The 19,887-nt window shown below is 33.1% G+C and overlaps 1 protein-coding gene across 1 annotated transcript; it reads left to right on the plus strand.

The window, feature by feature from the left end:
* Positions 1 to 9,832: 9,832 nt before the first annotated feature.
* On the plus strand, positions 9,833 to 13,974 carry LOC107194355. The gene is made up of 3 exons (XM_015584005.1): positions 9,833 to 9,850; positions 10,816 to 11,019; positions 12,031 to 13,974. Exons 1-3 carry the CDS (start codon positions 9,833 to 9,835, stop codon positions 13,972 to 13,974), a joined length of 2,166 nt encoding a protein of 721 aa, XP_015439491.1.
* Positions 13,975 to 19,887: the final 5,913 nt, after the last annotated feature.

The following is a 19,887-nucleotide window of genomic DNA, read 5'->3' on the forward strand; positions in this document are numbered from 1 at the left end:
TGTAAAAAAAATGTTGGAAGACCCGGAAATGGGAGACTCGTGAGGTGATTTGAAACAAGTTTTTCTTCAACAAAAATGTTATCGGAGGCTTTGTTAACGAGATATTAACGAAAAACCCCAACCAATCGGAGCGAGAGTCTGCCAGGTGAGTTTCCGTGGTAACGTTGGCTACGCGTTGCGATTGGTATTCCATTTCCGGGTCCTACAACATTTTTGTTACACTCTGTAGACATTTTCATAATTTCTAGTTAAGTTTAGATTATATAGGTCGTTAAATAATAAGGTTTGATTAAAAATTTATAATGTATTTCATTGCTATCCACTGTAAGAACATTGTTTAAAGATTTTTCGATTGTGAACTTATTCTTTGTGATGTACTAATAATATAATAAATAATAACATGATTTACAAACGGATACAATATTTTAATTATAATCTACATCATTATCAATAATTCAGGTAATTAAATAGAGACTTAGAAGAAGAAATTTAATAATAAATGATGCTTCCTTCATTTTGCACGTTTCCTTTCCAGTGTTTACTAAAGAAATAATTTTTCAGTAGAAAGACAAGAATAGGTAATTATAATGATTTGAAACATAAATGTAAATTTGAACCTCGTTCACCGTTCACAGTGACCTCAAACCCGAAGGTGTGGTATGTACCAATCTTTTTGCGGAGTTAATGCAGCTCGTAGCTTGTTTGCGAAAGTGGCACTCTCGCTTCGTAGTGCACTATTTTACCGATTGATGGTTAATGGCACTAAATATCATATTTTCAAAACGATATTTTAAGGAAAAAGTACACCAGGAAATAAAATTCCTCATTCTACTTCTTCAGAATAAATATTGACCAAATAAAAAATGTATTTATTGTATTTAATTGTGTTTTTTTCAGAACAAGTATCTTACACGTTACCAGTAGTTAATAAAAGTATCGTTCTACATGTGCACCACGTACTTACTTAATAATTTCCTTTGAACAATGGATCTAAAGTCATTAATTTCATTTACTACACTTATTTTGTGGTGATTGACACAATCTTATTTCAAAATTTATTTGTAAATGGTAAAGAAATTTCTGCATGGATTTCATGCAAATTCAGTTACTACAAACAACTGTCTTAAAAACCAAATATGAAAGATTTGTTATTAGAAGTTATATCTAACAAGATCGATATGCATCTGTTTACCGATGTTAAATAGATTCTCTGAAATTCAAACGTTAATTACTGGTAATTTATTTTATTTAATATAATTGTCTCAAGAATTACATTTTAATGTACCCATATTCAACAATCGAGTTTCTTAATCATCCATTTACCTAGTTATATAATCTATTCATAGAAATGTCATTCAGGTTATTAACAATGTTAGAAAACGACTTGCATAAGAACTTATGAGCCTGAATGAAATAAGTACACGACAGACATGTTCGTTTTTTACCATTAAAGATGTTTGATACATCAGGAAATTATTGACGAAACACTTTCAGCCACTCTTCTTTACGTAGACTTTTAAATAGAAGATAACTCAAAAATATTTGCATTCAATAAACCTACACTTTCTATACGTAGATAATTACATATCTCCACGAAGGTTAATAAACAATGAGTTCCTATCAAGCTCAGTCACGCGACACAGGATGAACTTGTGAAAAAGTGCGGCGTTGTATGCAACATCCTTCGTTTCATTCAAATATCATAAATACACGACGTTCGTTTCCTTTTGGGCTGTCTGCATTGCAACTGACATAATTCGCCTCTACTAATACCATCCATGGTTTCATATTCGATGAGACAGTATTCACAAAGGAGCCAATATGTATAAATGACAATTATTATCGCTTAATCTCCTGTAGTAATGTAAAAATAGTAATTTTTATGTGTCGTATCTTATAATAGAGAGCCAACCGCTACAGGTTTTTGAATGGGACTATCAGTACGTGTTCTATCATTGTGCGTTCATTGTAAATACTTGTTAACATTTAGAGGACGGGCAGGTTTTTTAATGACATTTTATATTTAGAACTTTTATATATTTGTTATAGTCTAATACTACGAAAGTAAGCGATCTTACTGAAGCCTAAAAATAGGCTTCCCATCCTCTAAATACCTATTATTGGAGTGGTACTATAATAGTTCGCTTCAGATGATGTGGCTTTGTAATAAATAAACTCCAGATGTTTATGCAAATGCATATTTTTATAGAAAACGGATAGAGTAATAGGATCTGAGCAGAAATAGGTTTTATGATTAGAGAATTCTGAATATACATTTTTTATTTTAGACTTTTTGCATAATGCATATGTTTTTACATTTTATATTTAAAAACATATGCAATAACTTATAGCATATATTATTTGCCGTGTATATATCTTTTGTGGTTATAAAAAAAAACTTTCTCGACAAATTAATTTAGTTTAGGAAACTATCGCATTATTACTGTAGATTACTGTAGAATGTCGACAACATAAACATATATAGCATGACAATTACAGTAAAACATCAAGACATACTTGTATAGGCTTCAGTTGTTCGTTGAGCATTAGATATGACAGTACTTGTATCTATTAGAGTGTTTTTAATAACGCCGAAAACTCGGAGTAATAGAATAACACTAATGAAAAATTGGATCGAAAGCAATTGCAACTTTGTCATGGATAAGAGTAGTGAAAAAATTGTATATTGTAAAACTTGTAATAAAGCTACGAAATGCAAAAGAAAATCGCAATTAGTACAGCATATAAATAATGCTACACACAAAAGATACGTTGAAGAAGTAGCTTCTGAGCAGCTATAAACGAGTTAAAAAAAATGAATTTTACGTAAATTTAACGCGAGCAATGGTTGCTGTTAATATGCGTCGGTGTGTCTTAAATAACGATGTATGGAGGAATTTCCTAACGAAATATACAGACTGCATTGTTCAGGATGAATCGACACTACCTACGAAAAAATTACTTGGACGATTTCTATGATTCAAGTATTTAAAATATTAGGGAAAACATTGCGGATCATTTTATGTGGATTTCTGTGGGTGAAACCACTAATGTAGTCCAGTACATTGCAAATTTAGTGGTAGAAAACTTTGTGAAAATCAATTAACGAAACCGCACTTATTGTGTTCCAAACAACTGGCAGTAACAAATCATGTGACCATATCTCGGTTTCTGAATTCAGCCCTGCGAATATTACTACCGAATGGTTGTAAAATTTTGCATACAGAAAAATCATGTACAAACTTTGTATTTTTCTGAGGGAATCGTTTAACACGTCGACAGTTATGGTAGACAGTATTGGTAAACGGTGCATTAAATTATATGAAAAAGTTTTCACTTTGTAAAGAGTGATACTGCAGTCTTGTAAATATAAGTAACAGAATAATAAAAAAAGTTAATGGGCATACAAACTAACACAGAAATACATCCTTATATTTTTAACAGCAAAAACTTAAGAATGTGTATTTTGCAACAATATTGTTCTAATACCGTCGCCGTATTAATAATAATTTTCTCTGAACTGAAAATATATACTTTAGATATTCTTATAAAGTATATTTAATATTTTACACCCGTTTGAGATTAGTGTTCAATTTACGTCGACAATTAAATTCTTTAATAGATAGAATACAGTTTACGCTGTCCTTCTAATCGGTGGCGCGCTTTCAATGACGTCTGAACGGTAGTATGGCCAAGGCGTTCTATACCATCAATGAGTCATTAACTGCTCGATATATCATTATAAATGATAAAATATGTATCTAGTGTGGGAAACACTTTGCAGAGCGTGTACGGTGTTACTTCTCATACCACAATTGTGTTTATTAGAAGTCTGCAGTAAATCAACATGAGAAAGTGTTTCCACAAAATTTTGAGGTACTAGTTTCTACAACTGAATTAGTATTGTTATGTATAATTCTATAACAATACATAATTTATTTCACAAGCTTCTTCCAGATTCTCTCTACGCCATTCTCCCAGATACCAAACTTCCTAACTCCACTTTTCTTAAATTCCTCAATTTTAGTATTCCTGTATATATTCCTTTCTAAATACATCATTTACATATTGTTTTATGCATTTTAATGTTCTTATGTTTAAATTATTTATGTTCGTTATCAGTAAGTTAAAACGTTCACCGCAGAGCTTATTTGACTTTCCAATCACGCCGATTGGATTATTTGACAGGGGAAATTGTATTATATGACGGTCACCGGTGACCGATGCGACGAGAGGGGAAAGCCTTGCGTCAGTCACCGGTCAAACAAACGAAGCGTGAATTATTATAATTTTTCGTGATCCCTTATTGCGTAGATTTCACCAATTTGGCATCTGAAAAATTCATTAATAGTTGCTACGAAACGTCACACTGCTCAAATTAGGATTGTATTTGTCGATGGTATAATTGTTCAGAAGAATTTTTTTATTTATGCAACTACTTGTTAAACATGGTTCCCTTTATTAAAGTTAGCACTGATACGTCAGAAGCTTGAATAGCAAAATACGCAAAGTATGTAGTATGCAATGATCTAAAAGTTAGTTTCCTTTCCTTTTAAGAACATCTACTACGACAAATTATTGTTCATTAATATTGTTTCGTAATTTCTGAGTCGATTCGATTGGAAGATTAAGAGGACGTGGTATTTGGAGTACATTTTCGAGATTACGGAACGCCGAAAATAGAATGGAATTGTTGAATTCCCAGAAGAAGGATGTCAGTCGTTTCGCAGGTAATGATGTAGGCGTGCCAACTGAACATACCCGTGGTAATCTGCGGTCTGCAGTTACGTTACAATTAACACCGCACTCACTATCCTCTTCCGGACAGCCAGATTCTGGTCTGTACGTCTTTAAATGTACACATCTCTCTCCTAGCAGTTGAAATCAGCATGCTGTTATTATCCTGTTCAATTAAATTACGTAACACATGCTCGGTTAAAGCGCATCGAGATTGAAGTATTTTCACGCCCACTGACTGGAAAATTTCTTACGAAGATAAACACATGGAACAGTGAATAAGTATACATAATATCTTCCATTTTATATTTTACATGAAAATAGAACTTTCAATTTGTACCGCTTAATTGGCATATGACGTAATCCAAAAATGTTGAAAAATTGCTTTACTTTAAAATTGAAAGATGTTGATAATTTGTTACATTGTAAAGAAGTATGTGTAAATTATTCCGATATTATTTTATTGATATTATTGATGATTATTGGCGTTCGGCTTCATCTTTTTACCAGTAGCATAATAATTATAAAATGAAGACCCATTAAACTTATACATAATTATAATTATCGTTCATCTTTATTCACTTCTGCGACCTTGTACACTTTTGTTTATGATATTTCATACAATATATTTTCTTATGGCAATTTTATTTTAAAATATATTAATTTGAATTGCATACTTAAATGTGCATGTTAATAACTTCCTAAAACATTTTGAGTGATATCTGTTTCATGCTTTACTAAAAAGTTTCCAAAATTGTCATTAAAACGGTATACAATATCGATATTAATCCGATTCTTAATTTTTGTAATTCACATGTGAAGAAACGCAGAATGCAATTGTTAAAAGTTAAAATTGTATTAGTAAACACATAGCTGAAATGAAAAATAAAAATAACACTTGAGGTTGTAAAATGCAACCAAAAACATTGGTTATCTGAAGTTGGATGTTACTTGCCAATTCTTATTGTCAGTAAACACACTATATTATACGACGAATTTTTCCTTACTGAAAGTTTATCTTCTTGAAAAATATGACTGAGACTCTTAAGTGTGTATTTTCGTAAATGAATTCTATTATCTACCGTGCCTTAAATTTGTTTCTTTCACAAACAAATCGTTATTTACTTAGATTTCCAGAGCGATTTGTAATGTTTAGCCCGTGTATGTACACAGTTACGGTCATATAAGTAGAACAGGGCCATCTAAATTAATTATAATGAAATGATGAATAAATTGAAGACCAATCGTAATTATATCGCGGATTTTATGCATTTATGTTGTACAAGATTGCATAGAACTCAGCATAGTTAACAGTGTGACAAATAGATTGCGAATTTTATGCATTTATAGCATAATAGAAAACCAAACATACAGTAGGTTCAGTACATTCTTTTATTTTATTCATAACACGACAAACTTAAGAAAGGAAAAAGTTTCTCTTTAGTTTTAACTCTGAAAAGTTTTAACTCTGTCTTTGTAAATTACATTTTAAATTGTCAGTTTGAATAAAGATCTGCAGTCCAGTGATAAAATGCAATAAAGCTTCTATTTTATTTGGAATCTGATATAACACCAAATAAATTAAGAATATTTCCTTTTGAGTCCAATTTTTGTAAATGAATCCAAAATTTATATTTGCATACACATCCATAGCGTAATATAATGTACCACTCCATCAATTTAACTTTATAAAGTGAAGATAATTAGAGAAAATAAAGAGACTAAAGTTTATGACATATGTAGTGACATATGTAATTGTCCCATTTGACAGTAGTAGTAAGTTATGATATGTCCAACAAGGGAGGTAACCAAACCAGGCTAGTAAAGTAATTTTTAAATTCACAGTAATAAATTTTATAATTTCAAATTAAAGAGTAAATTGACAGGAAAACGTTCGTTTATGTACCGTCGCTTACATCATATTCGACAACTATGACGTTAAGCAATGTAACTGCGTTAAAAATTAAAAAGGAAAATAAAACACAACGGTCGTTTGCGAGATACGTAAGAGCACCGAGCCTGCCGAGAGAGATATACTACCGATAGGTCCAAGACAAGGCATATCAAGGTAGCATCAAAAAACTGTGTACGAAACCCTGAGGAAATTGCATGATGTAATAATTGTCCTGTGGGAGTGTCTAGAATAGAACGAACACCACAATACGAGTGTTGCACACTATGGGAACTATTGTTACAGATTTTACAGTCTACTACTGTTCTTGCCTGGCCGCGAACTCCCACGTGGCTTTCACTTGTGTCCCCGCGAGTCCAAATCTTCGTCGTGTTCCATTCTGTCGTTGTTACTTCCTCTTCATCTCTGCCGAGGAGACTTCCGCTCTTTCTCGTCCACCGCTTTTGCGTGAATCAACGTGTATCAAAGACTGTTTATTTTCTTTTTATTTTTACAAACGTTCGTTTGTGTACATCTTATGATAGAATTAGTCATTCTATATTTGTTTGCACAGATTAATCTAAGAACATGGTCCAAGTTGATATAGACTATTAAAAACTTATTTATGTATTTTAATTTCTAAGTCAGACGTTCTAATTCAACACTCAATTATTGTATTATTAATATTTCAACACTCAGTTATGTATCATTAAATATTTGGCAGCTTTTGCTAGTAAATTCGAAAAGTAATTTATACTTAAACTAGTTCCCTTACTTTTCACTTAATAAAAATAACGTAAGACAATTAAAAATGATGTGTACTTCTTATTAACTATCAATGATCAATTTAAGAAGATGTAATGTGTTATATCTTCACATACCTAATCCTCTAATCTAAATCCTCTTTTGCATGACCAACATCAACCTCAACCAAAAATCAACCAAATGTGCATTATTTACATACTAGATTTCCGTGGATTTTATCTTTTATCTTTGTCATGTAAAAGTGGATTTATGACAGTAAATTATAAAATATGTAATTTTTATTACGTATGTGAAGCTCTAACTCACTACATAGTGCTGAATTGATATTTATTTCTAAAGAAGTCAGAGACGTATATTTTCGAAATAGGTGCACATTTTTTTACTGTCTTACCTACGTTTTTTGTGAATCGAAAAGTAAGGGAGCTATTTCATATTTAGAATACTTTTCGAATTCATTAGTTATAATTGTCAATAAAATTAATTGTTGATACATTTAATAATAGAATGTTGAATAGGAACGTCTGAATTCTGAATTTAATAAAAACAAGTAGCTTCTCATAGTTTATCTCAAGTTTGACATAGAAAATACTTAACTTCATCTGTGTAAACAAATACAGAATTAACATAGAACTTGTCATTTCGTCGATAAATTTCTATGTTTATAATTACATTTACAATAGGTTTTTTCGCTCCACAGTTATAATGACAAACTGTTTAGATCGAATAAAACTTTAAAAAGATTGGGTTAAACAACTAATTGTATGTATTATTGCAGACGGTAATGATCTATACCAATGATACGTTCAAACAAAGTTATAGTACGTACATTGGTGCCTGAAATGTTTATAACCTATTGTTACCGGAACGTTTATAATGCATTACGCGAAATTTGCTGCTGTAGCGTTAATAAGGTATTGTACGACGTTTCATAAAGAAGAGAAATTTAGTTGACGAGTACTACAGACGAATAAGTTGTGTGAAATACCATAAAGAAAAGCGAAACAAAGTGGATCAGCATTTATGACTGCTTATGAATTTATTGTAAGGAAGTATAAAGCATAAATTCCATAAGTCAAATTAAAATAGAAATCATTTACTTTAAAGTAATTTTAATTAAATTGAAATTGCAAAATTTAATACATTTTAATTTATAGTAAGAAAAAGTTTCAATAAATTTAGTTCCTTTAAGAGTTCAGAAATATTATAAGTTTTAATTTTATAAATATTCTATATACATAGAAAATACTTATCAACAAATAAGGTGACACATTTTTAATGGGTTTATGTAGGTACCAAATAAATAAAAGAATTTCACCATATATTTATTAAAAACCAAACTGAATTTTAAATATCTAATTAAACACTCTGTTAAAACAAAAGAAATGGTAAACAAATAGGTTGAATGCACTTTCCCTTTTTATACCATTTCTTTACTTGATATTTTAGGTTCAGTTACTACAAATTTTCTATAACTGCTAATATTTTAGTAGAAAAAAATGCTAACACAATATTATTCACATTTAAACCTCCATTTATGCTCTATTCTCTAGAGTAACTTGTGGCATTATATTAAATACTTTTATAAAAATTGTTAATCCATCAGTAACGTAATATAGTAAAGAACGCAGAACATAGAATTAATAAACAAAAACATAATTTTTTCCGATGACTTTACAATATTTTAATCGTCTCCAAAATAAACCCATAATTTCATTGTGTTAAAATAAATTCTTTTTATAACAGTACTACATAACTAAAGAAAATTACCCATTTTTTAAATAGAAACTATTAGTTCCAGAACCATCAAGAACATTATGTAGCTTCCAATTCTGCAGACTGGAATACTAGTCTTAATAATGGTATAATTACTGTTAGGCTTAAACAGCAAATTACAATTATTATTCTATTACACATTTCCGTAACTTTCCAATATTTTAATTGAGACCAAAATAAACCAATATTTTAATTATATCAAAATAAATATTACGTTAAAACAATGTTACAGAAAAATCAAAATTATCATCATTTAAATAGAAATTAATTTGAGGACCATCAAGAGCATTATATAGTTCCCAATTCTGAATACTTTATCTCATTATTACATTTTTCCGTAACTTCTCAATATTTTAATTACATCGAAATACATACATGTAAAACACAATTACAGGAAAAACAAAATTACCCATTGTTTAAAAATAAACTAATTCAAGAATCATCCAGAGCATTATGCAGTTTCAAATGTTCCAAACTGGAACACTTTATTACCCCATTATACTTTTCCGTAACAAAAGTTTAGGGGTCATCGAGGTTGTACGTGTGGCAGGAGTGCGGTAGCAGGACATGGTGGGAAGGGTGGTGGTTCTCCACTGTTTCACTCTATATATAACGGCGGACAGCACCCCACGCGATATTAAGAACGTTCACCGCATCCGCGGTAACATGGTTTCCAGTTACGAGGTACTTACTCCTACCAAGCTCGAACAACTCGACGAGTGTAACAACGTGTACACACTGTGCAATCGAAATTGTCTTAATGCATAATACCGAAGTCTGATCTTCGAACAATCAATTTTAATTAAAATGTAAACCACGCAGGAGTTATTCAGCATGTTTGTGCGTTTCCGACAACTGTGAATATTCGTGTGTAACACTAGTTCGCGATAGTGGTTCTTAAATTGATCGCAAGTGTCAATGTCACATGTTACCTAGTAAATCATTTTAAATATTGTGCAGAGTGCTATAATGTGTTTAGATTATTTTGCGATTTTCTAGTTTATTCTCGTGTTCCATTGCATATGACTACTTGGAAAGGATTGAAAATAAACATATGAACCGTTCACAGGCCAAAGTGAACTAACTTCAGTTTTTTAATTGTTTCATATTTCAATACCAAAGCACTTGAGTGGTCCTCATAATTTTTTATATTTTTATATTATTGTGGAGTCAATCACTTTGGAAAATGAACGGTCATATTGTTCTTGTGACTGTAAGTAACACAGATGGTTTGAAATAAAATATCTGTAAAGAATATTCAGTGACTGCAGAGATTATACACTCGATTCACTTTTGTTTATTAATATTAATCAAGGAAATCGAAGGAATGTTTCAAGTGACAGTGACAATACAGTAACAATTTCTACAATTAATTATTATTCTAAATACGCGTGAACAAAGTTGTGAATTATTATATAAGTATCTTAAAAACATATAGTATGAAATTTAATTTTCAACTAAACTGTCTTCAATTTTTCTTAAGTAATATTGCTTGAAAAATCTTGCTAACAACAAAAAGTTTACTTTTCAATTTACTGTATTTCGTATTTCACGTTTTTAAAAGTCAAATTTTTTAATACGAAATTTCATTTAATGAAAGATCCATTAGATGACTTGTTTACTCAGATTCTTGTCCAATTTGCCTGTAGATATTATCACCTCTTACTCTTAAGATGACAACATGGCTAATGGCAATTTTCTGTCTGGCAACCGCGGGCTGTTCAAACGTTACGGATCAGCAAACATCTGAGACACATCACGATCAGCAGGTAGCGATCTTGAAACAGATCAGAAAAGTGAATGAAGACGGCTCTTACACGTACGGTTACGAGGCGGGCGATGGATCATTCAAGGTAAGATGCAATAGCTGCTGCACCGTTTCATGCAAAAGGCATGAAATGGGCGTACTCCGTTACTTAACAGTTGTGAGAACGGGTCATATTCTACGCAATCTTTTCTAAATATATCCCCAGTACTATGTGAAGGATAAAATGCGATTGCATTAAACCTCGTGTACTGTTCAATAAATTATTGCATTACTGTTCTCTGAATTAAATCGAGCCTGAGTTAAAATTGAATCAAGGAAATATATTTGCCTATCGTTAGATTATAATACTATTCGTGCCAAATTAATTTACGAATTTCAATAATAAAATATATAATTCAGAATTAAATATTGGCCTCGGGTCATATTGGCTCGAATAGTGCACGGGGGATGAACATAAATTTTATACTGTGCCATAATACTTAATAAATGGTGTCTCTGAATAAATAGTTGAGTTAGGTTTCATGATTTACAACTTCTTCGAGAATTTAATAATATATTCAGTAAAAAGTAAAATGACATGGCAGTGCACAATAATTTAGGTACACGTAGTTGACGAATAAAAATCTTTTGAATAAATCCTTAACTATACAATGTACAGTTATTCACGAGTGACACGTTATCGTCCAAAACCGAAATACGGAATGTCGAACATACTTCTATTGTACAATAATTAGTCCATAAAATTGAATTTGCTAAAATATGCACTACTGAGAAGCAAATGTGATTGTTTAATTAGTGAAAGGTATAATCTCTCTTCAGTAATTTAGAATTGTGTAATTGACTTAATTCACCTTACGTTAAAGTCAAGATAGAAACAAGTAAATGTTTGATAAAGAAGAAGCAAAAAACCGAATTATGTAACAAGCTGCATAGAATATAGTTTTAAGTAGTTCAATTAATAATTCATCGGAATTCATGCATCAATTCTGGATTTAACAATTCGATTAGAATTAGAAAGTGATACATCTTTGAGTCATAAAATTTTTCCCATGAAAAAGTAAGTGAACTATTTCTGAACGTGAGAAATGATTGTCAGGTCGAGAGTCGTGACGTTCTAGGCAACATCAAGGGTACGTTCGGTTTCGTCGACGCGGACGGTGAAATAAAAAGGGTGTCGTACTCTTCCTCTAACGGGACAGGGTTTAAAGCAACCACCGTGTCGCCATTGCAGGAACAAGTGTCCGTCGTGCAGAGCATTCCGCGTGTAAACCGTACCACCACGACCAAGAAGCCGAACATCATCTATCCCTCGTCCACCGAACCGACTACAAAAACATCGGTGGTTCAGTCTATACCGCGAAACAGAAAAGCCACAACTACATCAACCACGACGACAACAACAACGACAAGCACAACAGAGCAACCGAAATCGATATTCGGTCATTATTTAAAAGGCACCGGGAAAAGTAGGCCTCGTTTTGTGATAAACGGACAACAAAGGCCTCTGGTGATAGAAGAAGAAGGAGGAATAGAGGATGAAGACTCTCAGATAAATCGACCGAGCACAGACGACAAAACCTCCACCTACAGACGAATCATATTTGCTAGACGGCCAATCGAGCAAACCCTTCGACCGATCTCGGATGACTTCGTGGAGAAAGACGACGAGGCCAAAGTGACGACTGGAAATACGTTGAGAAGACAGCTGCACGACGAAACCACGAAGTCCAATCCAATCGTGGAAACCAATAACGACGACCATCCTGACGTTTACGGCGGATCTTTGTCCACGACGCGGCCTTTGTTCACCACGACCACGCCGCCGAGGGTCCTCCAACGTGTCCCGGCTAACCGCATCGAACGACCAAAGGTGTACGTAAACCGAGAGAATCTTGGCCCAGCAAGATTCGAAAACGTGAAGTACGACAATTCTCGAGCATACGAAGCAGAGACGAAAGCTACTCGGGAAGAAGTTCGTATTCCTGCACGAGTATCTGAGAATAGAGAGTACGTACGGCAAAGCACGGAGCCTGTCTTCGTCAGACAGCAACCGGAACAGTTCTTGCGCGAGTTACCTGGTGGAAGGATCCTACTGCCGACTCAGCCAAACAACCTCGAGGAAGATCCAGCTTACAGACAAATTCCTCTTAATAGAATCTTACTACGTCCTCTGCCAGGTCAACAGCCAATTTATTCAACTACAACAGACGCTAATATTCATTATCTGACAGAGAGTACACTCCCGGAGCAAGAAGAAGACCCAAGAGTCGCGGTGACTCCGGGATACATACGTCCACGACCGTTTCCACGGCCAATGATCTATCCGGAGCCCGATCCAAGACCTAGACCAGTTCTAAGACCAGTCCCGCAAACGGTATCACCACCAGCTGACGACAGAGAGTATCAATCGACTCCAGAGTATCCGTACAGAGGCAGTACGATCGCTCTTCCCCCAGAGCCTCCTAACCCAATTGCTCCTCCTCTTAGCCGACGGGACTTCCAGATGCTCCTAAGAAGACTACTTGTTAGCCAATACGGTGTCCAGGCTTTGTCTTATCCGAAAACATACCTAGAAGATGCTTTATACGATCAGCAACCGTACCCATCCTATCAGCCAGGTTACCAAACGCCTGCCCCGCGATCAGAGATTGGGTATGATCAGCAGTTGTCTGTTCAGTATGGCGATCGGGTGCCTGTAAGGCGCCCCGTGTACGCTAGAGCACTGAATCCTATCTATCAGCCGCAGCAATACGAAGAATACAACGATGGCAGGTACTCCAAAAGAGTTTACAGGCAAAAGTTCTACACGCAAGACGTCACCGATGACGGGGACGAGATCTTGCCTGCCCCTATTAGGGAAGCTTTATTGTTGAGGATGCTGCAACTGGCCATCAATGTTGAACGTCCAACCATGGTCACGACTCCAATGATGACCACGACGACGCCAGCGACCAGGTACAGGAAAGCTGGACCGATCAGAAGTGTACAAATCATCACAGATGACGACGACGAGAAGGATGTTATGAAGAAGAAAATGTAACAATTAGAATATTCTGATGAATTTTTCTACTCTTTACTAGATAACGAATTTCTTTTGCGGACTGATGGCACGATCGATCGATCGATGGTGGATGAAGTAACTGCAGACCATATTTATACTTCAGCTTTATGGATAAGTACGGGCACGATAGAAGCATAGTACAAGCAATCTAGTTGCATTGTGTAATAATTACGAATTCAGCGATGTTGGTAGAATAATTCCTCTTAGAGCGAATAAAATTAATTGAGGTACTCTATAAAGGAACTATAACCTAAAATGAAGTGCACCAGTAGGAGTACTGGAAATATGATACTGTGAAAAAATGGAGTAGAACAAATATTTTATACTCGTAGGATTCAAATGAATAATTTCAGACGGAACTATTTATTTTTTATATATACTTTGTTTCTTCATCTACTAAATTATTTATTTTCTTCATACACTATTTTTACAAATAAAACTTTAGAAACTTTATACTTAGAAAACACTTTCGTTAAAATTAAAAAATTAGATATGATACTAATGACTACATGTAGAGATAGAATTTATATGCAAAATATTACAACCAAGAGACACAATTTCATTTTCGTTTCAATTATATTCATTCATATCAGATTTCTTCTCTTTATATATGGAAAATATAAATGAAGGAGAAATATAAACAACGTGTTATTAAATATTTCTACAATACATTTCTTGTATAGGAATTATTTCCATGTTAGAATTATTAATATCACACTTTTTATGAGCATGCATGATGGTTCGGCAATGTTCTCTTTTTATTAATTTATTATTCTTTCCAAGAAAAAAAGAATGATCAATAGAATCGATTTGTTCGTTCATGGACACCATAATGTAGCTACAGTACAAATCAGAGTCCATCGTTCCGATTCAATACAAACAAAGTGTCGTCGTATTGACAGACCGTGAGAAGGACGAAAATCTAAGGTTGATAGACAATCACGGCGACATAGTTTTCACGGAATCCGCTGAAATCGTCAGGGAAACGAATCGCCTTCTCAGAAAGGGAAATGTCCTGTGTGTGTTCGTTCAAACGATTTTCCGCACGACAACTTTCCAGTATCTCGCAACGCCTCGTTTTTGCTTTCAAGTCGGATCGTCGTCCTTTCCTTTAAATCGTTTCGACGCAAAAGCAATTAAACGAACGTTTATATGGTCAAGCCGGTATATACACGCAACGATTACGTTGATCTTGCATATAACCGCGTCTCACTATGTCACTTATATTATAGACATAGACTTTCCAAAGATGATCGGTAGAGTTACCACTAGAGCACTGAACAAAAGTACTTTAACTTAGTTTCGAGGTGGTTACCTACGTTTAACATTGTCGTCTGTGATTCTGATTGTAACGAATATATGAGGTGTATCAATCAGCGAGTTACTGTTCTTATTAACAGAATAATAAAAGTAATAACATTTAAAAATCCTCCTTCAATTCATTTTTTTAGGAAAGCTGCAAGGGATTTCTATTTTTTGTACAATGAATGTTATATCTGACAATACACAGTGAAGTGTCAATTTAGTAAATAATAATGATTATACTTATTGTACACAAAATGTGAAAGGATGGTGAAAACAGATAAGGTGTATCTGTGGCGTTGGCAGTAGTCATGAAATTTAGTGAGAAATGATAAACGTTACTGAAGAAATTATTTATCTAGGATTGATTTTTGATTTTAGTTATGTGTAAGGGTCTCCATTGTTCCTGGTTATGTTATGAAATGTTGGAAGAAAAATTGTCTTGACATATTTTCATTTTAACGATTGGAAAATGTGTTCTGTTTTCCATGAATTCTTGCGAAAGTATTCTGCGTGCTGAGACTGTTTTAAGGCGCGAGAATGGAATTCCTGATACTCGCACTATTCTGATGATATCGTTGGTTATTTGACGAAATCACTTAAGAATCAGTTTGTGAAAATTTGGTAAGTGTTCTTGGGATCAGAAATCGGTAAGACATTCATTGCAAATAAAGAATTTTATTTAAATTAAAGGTTTCGTCCACGAAAAAATAAGAAAAAGTTTCATTTTAATCTTGTACTACATTAAAAATATGACATTTAACATACGTTGTACTAAACTTATAAGTTTGAATAACACACAAAAATTTTTTAAACTATTGCCACGTTTGAAATAAGGCTCCTTAGATTATTAAAAATGTTATCAATACTGTAAACGTAACACACACACACAGTTATGTTTACAGTCAAGAAGATTTAAATACAATATTAAAGCTGTCCCTTTTACTAAACACAATAATTCACATAATAAATGTATAGGGTATGAAATGACGATAAAAATGTAAAACTCCACTAAGTTTATCGACAGTAGAATCGTCCAATGATGTATTTATTGACAGCCATCCATAACTTATCCCAAAACTTTTGACGATAATATTGAACGGATCTAACCACGTTACGATACCGTCCTATAGCCTCTGTTACACTGTAAATATAATGTTTCTCTATAAACTAGAGTAATATATGTGTCTAAATAAAACGAGATAGATGGTAGATAGAGTGGTGTGAGAACTCATTTCATAATCCTCCAACAGCCACGTTACCGGGAAAGAATAATAACATGTCTGCTGTGGGTAATTAGCATCGCTAGTTGCGACACTTTGCAGTCGGATACCGCGGACTTGTTAGGTGCCGTGTATTTGTTAGGCGCTAGTACTTATAGTCTGCACGATGGCTACACGAGACGGGGGCGTAGATCATGGGATTTTGCCCGTGGTTTCCACGTATTCAGAGCTCGCGTGGCCTCTTGCCAAATCTCCGGATGCAGACACAGTTGGTTCGGGAAAGTTTCGGTGTACACCTGTGTGAGAAAGGCGAGCGATTGTGAAGGGACATAGAAATTCCGTTTTTGGAAGAAATGGTAATAATTACAGGTAGAGACAGGTACAAAAATAGATTTCATATTAAATTTCTTTGAAGAAACGTTTGGAAGATTTAAACGAGCATGATGTTATAAATTCTTGTTTCAATTCGGTATTGAGGCAAGGATTTATTGAAACTTTCGAACATTTTTCTGATTGTTTTTGGAAGAAATCTTAATATCTGCAGGTCAAGCCAGATTAAAAAAATTCTTATATATTAAATTTATTTAAAAAAACTTTGGAAAAATTGAATGAGAATATGGTAATATTGAAAATTCTTGTTCCAATTCAGTCTTGAAACAAGGATTTATTGAAACTTTGTAACGTTTCTCCGATTATTAATTAATTGCATATTATATTATACATTTGAATGGGAATGTTAATTTTATTAATCGTTGTATCGAACAGCGGTAGTATCAAATTATTAATCCTTAACTTAAATATCTCGATACATTCTCTTTATTCAACGAAAAACAATTTTTTTTACATAAATAATATTGTAATATTGTGAATAACCCAATGCCTTTATATTTTCAGTTTAACAGATAACAATAGATGATACGATAAAAGAAGGTATGTTGAATATATTCATAAATATTAATTCGAAATCGAGTATCTGTAGCTGTGTGCAAAACTTTCTTTGCTAAATAGATATTTTTAAGAATACATCTTCATTTGTGCGTGAACAGAAAGTTTCACGTTGGTATACTGGTATTATCTGTGGAATAATAGTCCACGTATAAAACTAGTTCATTTGATGATTTTCAATCTTCCAATGAAGAAAGAGAAATGAGAAATTGCAGATGTGATCCTTCACTATAATTACAATAATACGTAACATGTCAATAGAAAATACGAGTAGGAAAACGAATAAGAAACTTGTGAGGTAAAATATGAAATTGATCTAGTACCGTCTGGTTTATTCCTCGAACTATTATTTGAAATGTATTGTTCTGTGAATAAGAATTGTGTGAAAGGTTTTTAATACGTTCACTAACGTTTTCCGGTTACAAAGCCGTTTGTTACAGAGTATACTCGATTGCTAATTTATACTATACAATATACCTCCATAATTACGTATTCAACAATTTCTAAAAGGGCCCAATATGTACTCTGAATTCTCCATTACACATTCAGCTTCTATGTAATAAATTAAACAGATTTCACTTGCCTTTTAATGTCATTGAGAGAATGATATAACTGACAATAATTCCCAGGAAAAAGCGTGAAAGTGAAGGTGATAAGGTTGCAGATATTTAGGGTAACAGACCCAATTATTGTCACTTTAAAAATTGACACTGGCATTACTGCATAATTTTTGTATTAATTGACCAAAAACATAAGTCTTTATTTGTATTTATTATTATTTAATATGTTTAACTGAAAAAGAAATTTCTTATAACTTCTTGAACCACTACTTTTATTTATAAATTCATTAGTTTTAAAAATATATCTCGAAAGCTATTACTGTCACCCGTAAAAAGATGTTCGATCGATTTTCTGACATGTCAATTACTATTACTGTTTTTATATATAGAATCATATTATATGTTTACAATACAAAACATACATTTACATATACTAAAACAGATTAGGTTGCACGTGACTGCAGACGGTATTGGTGATATTAATAGCATAAAGCTTTGTTTTCGTAAGCAATTACTGCCATGACAGTAATTAAGTAATTATATTATTGAAACGCTTGTACCAATCACTATCACCCAAATATTTAACTAAAAAACTTAACGAATCGTTGAATTATCATCGACATTATTTTCTATGATCTTTATATTAAATATCTAAAATATTACATTTTATTATATTACTAGCTCAAATATTACAATTATAGCCTTCTCTTTAGTACCTTGTTTTTCCTTTCGTTAATAAGGAAGTCGTCATTTTTACTCTTTCCAAAATTAAATGCTAATTTTTCTATCGTATGAATTACAGTTTTAATTATATTCAGAATTGTCTTTATATATAACTTCACTACGTTTGTTTGTTATTTTAAAATTTTAAATAAAACAGTCTAGGATGGCAGTAATTCGGTAGGTGACAGTAAATGTCTCTTTTACCTTAACTGTTCTTAAATTACTACGAAACTTGCTAGAATGCACGAAACGATATTTATTCAAACAGACAAGATATTTTACATGTCTAAACGTAAGAGTTCGGTCATACCGGACGAGAAGGTATTTTCATAGGACAAGCAATCTTTCAACTTTTCTCCGCGAGCCGGATATGCATGTGAATGGTTCTCGTTAGGAGACAGAAATGTTTGTCAACTATACGGTGTACGTATGTTTTGCAACCCGACACTTCCGGTATCCCGTGAACGTGCCAATGGCGTACGTTACGTTTCGGCGTGGACGATATGGAAACAGTTCGTCTAATTAGAACAGTCGTTATTTTTGTCGACTTTCCACGTCGGTGATGGAAAGTCGTCGTAAATGACAGCAGTTCATTGTCTCGGAGGAATACACAAGCCACATAGTTGCACGTAAAGGAATACGACGGACACAGGAAGAAAGTGGATTCGCGATCTTGATAAACTCCCGAGTTCAGCTAATGATCACACAACAAGACGCATAAAGGGTATTGTACGTATTTATATTTTACAGAGGATCTATATTTATGTTTTTCGCAATTTATATGAGACTATATAAAATTATAATAATTACATCACGTAAAATAACACATTCTAAAGTGTGTAAGAAAATTTAATTTTCTTCCGCATGTAGTATATTTTATGCAGTGTATTCAACTTCAAATAACTTAATAATTTACTCTTTGTTGGGTACTTGGGTACAAAACTTTATGTGTTGTTAGTCTGCGGATTTTATGGATTATAGCCTATAGGGATCTGTGAAACGTAACAGAAGACAAAACTTTACAAGTTTTGTATTTTATTCGGAACCCAGTAAGATATTTAAGAAAAAAATGAAACTACTTATTTATTTTTGTTTGTATGAATTACTCTATAAAATGTCATTTTGTATAAGAATTCGCA

This window comes from Dufourea novaeangliae, unplaced genomic scaffold (genome assembly GCF_001272555.1).
Source record: "Dufourea novaeangliae isolate 0120121106 unplaced genomic scaffold, ASM127255v1 scaffold3, whole genome shotgun sequence".
NCBI lineage: Eukaryota > Metazoa > Arthropoda > Insecta > Hymenoptera > Halictidae > Dufourea > Dufourea novaeangliae.